Source organism: Taurulus bubalis (assembly GCF_910589615.1).
Source record: "Taurulus bubalis genome assembly, chromosome: 16".
Lineage (NCBI taxonomy): Eukaryota > Metazoa > Chordata > Actinopteri > Perciformes > Cottidae > Taurulus > Taurulus bubalis.
In genome coordinates, this window is record NC_136604.1 from 23398598 (window position 1) to 23403987 (window position 5390).

The 5390-nt window shown below is 45.0% G+C and overlaps 1 protein-coding gene across 1 annotated transcript in view; it reads right to left on the minus strand.

Annotated features, from left to right (window-relative positions):
* The window catches only part of LOC306748747 (semaphorin-6C-like), a gene marked incomplete at both ends in the record, with an annotated part of 32162 nt that extends 31364 nt beyond the window's left edge, over window positions 1-798 (minus strand). The window contains 2 exons of the mRNA XM_079231958.1: window positions 52-166; window positions 648-798. Coding sequence (XP_079088084.1) covers window positions 52-166; window positions 648-798 — 266 coding nt within the window. The remainder of the gene's footprint in view (window positions 1-51; window positions 167-647) is intronic.
* Window positions 799-5390: the final 4592 nt, after the last annotated feature.

Consider the following 5390-nt stretch of genomic DNA (forward strand, 5'->3'; position numbering starts at 1 on the left):
TGTGTGTGTGTGTGTGTGTGTGTGTGTGTGTGTGTGTGTGTGTTGACTGACCGGGCAGCGATGTACAACATGTGGTTGATACGTAACAACCTCTGGAAGTCGAGACCCAGACGCAGGGTGTCGTTGTCCTGAAGCAAACCCTGAAAACCTGGAAACTGGTAGGACTCTGAGAGAGAGAGAGAGAGAGGGAGAGAGAGGGAGAGAGAGTGATACAGAGAGAGAGAGAGAGGGAGAGAGAGAGAGAGAGAGAGGGAGAGAGAGTGATACAGAGAGAGAGAGAGGAGAGAGAGAGAGAGAGAGTGATACAGAGAGAGGAGAGAGAGAGAGAGAGAGAGAGAGAGAGAGAGAGAGAGAGAGAGAGAGAGAGAGAGAGAGATAGAGAGGGGAGAGAGAGGGGAGGGGAGAAAGGGGGGGAGAGAGGGAGAGAGGGAGGGGGGAGAGAAAGAAGAGAAAGGAGAGAGAGCAATATGTCCGTATGAACTGGAGGCAGCACTAAACTGCTACAAAATAACATCATAATAACTTCATAATAACTTCATAATAAAAGTATAACTTAAATATAATGTCATTATAACTTCATAATAAACTTCATCATAACTTCATAATAACTTGAATACTTGTAGTATTTTATTAAAATGGCCGCTCACGCTCTGAGGCGACCACACTGATTGGCTCCAGGTCTCTGGGGAAGGGAGTGGGCGTGGCCGACTCGGACAGGAAACAGGAAGCGAGGACGAGCAGCAGCGGCACCAACGACGGGAGCGGCCGCCACGGCGACGGCCAATAAGCCGGGGCCATTTTGGAGGACAGAGAGAGGGGGGAGGAGGGGGGATGGGGAAGAGGGGGCGGGGCTTTATAATGTCAGCAGGTCATGGTGGGCGTCGGCTAAGAGGAGACAGACAGAGAGAGAAGTTAGAGACACAAAGGAAAACTCAAAGTAACGCGTGTGTGTGCATGTACGTATGTGTGTGAGTGTGTGTGTGTTGGCGACGAGCAGAAACAAAGATAACGATTGCCAGAAACCGAGATGACGAAGACCAGAAACCGAGATGGCGGCGACCAAAAACCAAGATGGCGACGACCAGAAACCAAGATGGCGACGACCAAAAACCAAGATGGCGACGGCCAGAAACCAAGATGGCGAAGATCAGAAACAAAGATAATGTCGGCCAGAAACAAAGATAACGACGGCCAGAAACCAAGATGGCGAAGACCAGAAACCAAGGTGGCGATGGCCAGAAACCAAGATAATGACAGCCAGAAACAAAGATAATGACGGCCAGAAACCAAGATGGTTACGTATAGAAACAAAGATGGCGACGGCCAGAAACCGAGATGGTAACAGCCAGAAACCAAGATGGCGAAGACCAGAAACCAAGATGGCGGTGACCAGAAACCAAGCTGGCGACAGCCAGAAACAAAGATGGTAACAGCCAGAAACCAAGATGGCGACAGCCAGAAACAAAGATGGTAACGGCCAGCAACCAAGATGGCGAAGACCAGAAACCAAGACATCGACGGACAGAAACAAAGATAATGACAGCCAGAAACCAAGATAATGACTGCCAGAAACCAAGATGGCGACAGCTAGAAACAAAGATGGCGATGACCAGAAACCGAGATGGTAAAAGCCAGAAACAAAGATGGCTCCTTAAGTATCCTTAAGGATGGAGGATGAAATTCTTAAATATCATCCATGTTGATCTGAACTGTACTTTTACATCAAAAAACTGATTCACTGTAGCTGCTTACTATGTCTGTGCGTGCGCGTGTGTGCGCGTGTGTGTGTGTGTGTGTGTGTGTATCTGCTGGCCTTGAATGGACGCCCCGGGTGCCAGACTGAGAAAGTGGAATCAGTTTTCATCCTGACAGGCAATCCACCAGAGTGTTTGTGTGTGTGTGTGTGTGTGTGTGTGTGTGTGTGTGTGTGTGTGTGTGTGTGTGTGTGTGTGTGTGTGTGTGTGGGAGGGGGGGCTGAAGGACAAATTGTAAAAAAAGACATTAAGAGAGAAAATGAGACAATGAGCAGAGTAAATAGAGTGTTGTGTGTTTGGTGGTGAAGCTCATCCCTCCTCCTCCTCCTCCTCCTCCTCTTCCTCCTTTCCTCCCTCCTTTCACCCACCTTGTGAAGGAGCCGTGATGGACAGCTGACAGCAGGTCAGCTGACACCGAGAACCAGGAAGTAAACAGGACGTCAGGAGGCGGGGGGGACCCCTCAGACGTCCTGAAACACGAGCGAAGAAGAAGAAGAAGAAGAAGAAGAAGAAGAAGAAGAAGAAGAAGAAGACAGATGTTTAGGTATGCTGAAAATATAGGAAGAAGAGGAGGAAGAGAAGTTAAAAAGACTCTTTACTGTTCTGAATAAGCTCCTCCTCTTCCATCATTATAAAATAATAATGTTCCTCCGAAGCTTCTTAGACATACATATCACAGTTCATTCCTAACTTCATTATAACTTTATTATAACTTCATTCATAACTTCATAACTTCATTATAACTTCATTATAACTTCATTATAACTTCATTATTACGTCATTAATGGGAATAATAATGAAATAATCTGGTTTTATGGTAATCAACATTAATATTTACAACGTATTTATTTGTATTTCTGCCTGATGGAGAATCTTTTCATTTCATATCAGAGACGTGTAATCAGTTTATGGATCATCTGTGTATTGACTATGGAGGCGGTTGAGAGTAAACAACAACAACAGAGTGCAGCCGGGTTCAAAGCCCTGAAGCCGTCTGATCCTCCGTCTGCGCCTCGGCTCAGAGGAGGAAGGGGGAGGAGCTAGGATGATGTCATCAGACTGGCTGTGATGTCATCATCACGTTTCCTAGCAAACAGGAAGTATTTCATTGAGCTTTCCTGACCTTCGATCACATCACATGGTCTTCATGGAGGTGACTCCTCCTCTCCTGCGATGTGACTGAGAGCCGGAGAGGAGAAGCCAGCAAGGGGCCCTTTAGTGGGCGGAGCCTTTATTAGTCCATCTATCGATCGGTTCCTCATCGGTTGATCGTTTAAATCAAGGGTACTCAGGTGCATGCTGACATCACCGGTGGGCGTGGCTACATGTGGGCGTGGCTACATGTGGGCGTGGCTACATGTGATGGATGAGTTCAACACCACAGAAGAAGCGAGACAGGAAATCACATTGAGGCTCGTCAGACGTCAGACTTCAGACTGAGAGCGGCAGAGGGATTACACTGGATTATCTGTGTGTGTGTGTGTGTGTGTGTGTGTGTGTGTGTGTGTGTGTGTGTGTGTGTGTGTGTGTGTGTGTTTTATGAGCACTCAGAATTGGTCATATGCACTTTGACCATCTGTCATGTTGTAATACAATATGTGAGTCTGAAGGATTATGTGTGTGTGATTGTTCACTTGTAACATTAAAGAAGAAGAAAAAGAAGAAGGAGAGACGTTTTTAATTTTAGAGAATCTGCAGTTGCTTCAACGACCTTCTGTCTCCTACAAAAACTACAAAACTAACTTTAAATAGTTTGTGGAGAACAAACTCATGAACATGAAGAACACACACACAAGTTATGAGCTGAGTCAGCTGTTTCCTGTTCTTATTATTAATATTAAATAATATGAAACATAAATAAATCATCAGATAACAGCACAAACACTCTCAATACAGCCTCCTGCTCGGTTTCACCTTGTACACATGTTTTATTGATGTGCACACACACACACACACACACACACACACACACACACACACACACACACACACACACACACACACACACACACAGCGTGACATTTCCTGTTGGGCGTCATCTATCAGACTAACAAGCTGAACCAGCGGCACTAACAAAGACAGATCAGCTGATGACAACATGCTGGATGTGTGTGTGTGTGTGTGTGTGTGTGTGTGTGTGTGTGTGTGTGTGTGTGTGTGTGTGTGTGTGTGTGTGTGTGTGTGTGTGTGTGTGTGTGTGTGTGTGTGTGCGCTGAGAAAGTGACTTTTTGCTCACTTGAGAAGATATTGCGTCTAACTCGGAACCTTTTACTTCAGATAAAAAAATGTTCTTCACAAAGCTATACACACTATATATATATATATATATATATATATATATATATATATATATATATATATATATATATATATACACTAATAAAAGCTAACAATAAAGCTAATACAAAAAGCTACATTCGTGTCGAGGTTGTAACGTCTGTGTGTGTTTACATCATACATTTAAAACTTCATCCACAAACGTAAATGTAAACCAAAACAAAAAATAAACATAATGTTCTTCGTAGGATTTCTAGGAAAAGTTTCTGCTAATTTTTTGGTGGGTTTTTCTCCAAAGACGTCTTTTCAAAATAAACTTCTGTCTCCACAGGAAACTCAGGTTACGGTTTACAGATCAACATGACGTCTCTCTGGTTTTAGGCTCCTCCTCTTTTACAGCTCTTGTTGTCTTGAAGAGAACGGAGTGGAGCGGCTTTTATAGCTGGAGTTAACGTTCTTTATGTGCACAAATTGACTGTAAACCTCTCTCACACACCAGAGCAGCCGAGCGAAGAGCCGAAAACACATCAGATCTGAGCTCCATTAATATGTCCCTCCTATAATGTCACACACTTAAATACTCCTGACTCAGAGAGTGTGAGTGTGTGTGTGTGTGTGTGTGTGTGTGTGTGTGTGTGTGTGTGTGTGTGTGTGTGTGTGTGTGTGTGTGTGTGTGTGTGTGTGTGTGTGTGTGTGAGTGAGATGGCGACTTGATGACCAGAAACCAAGATGATGACTTGATGACCAGAAACCAAGATGGCGACTTGATGACTAGAAACCAAGATGGCGACTTGATGACCAGAAACCAAGATGGCGACTTGATGACTAGAAACCAAGATGGCGACTTGATGACCAGAAACCAAGATAACGACTTGATGACCAGAAACCAAGATGGCGACTTAATGACCAGAAACCAAGATGACGATTTGATGACTAGAAACCAAGATGGCGACTTGATGACTAGAAACCAAGATGGCGACTTGATGACTAGAAACCAAGGTGGCGACTTGATGACCAGAAACCAAGATGGCAACTTGATGACCAGAAACCAAGATGGCGACTTGATGACTAGAAACCAAGATGACTTGATGGCCAGAAAGCAAGATGGCGACTTGATGACTAGAAACCAAGATGACTTGATGGCCAGAAACCAAGATGGCGACTTGATGACTAGAAACCAAGATGGTGACTCTCCATCTCTCCATCCCTTCACCTCTCCATCTCTCCACTGTATCAGCTGCTTCGCTGCAGACAATGCCAGCAGACGCTCGTCTGCCGAGCAGTCTGATCCTCCCGCCGAGCATGCTGGGATACCGTGGCTGCCGTGGCAACCAACAGATAGAGGAAAAAGAATGTGGG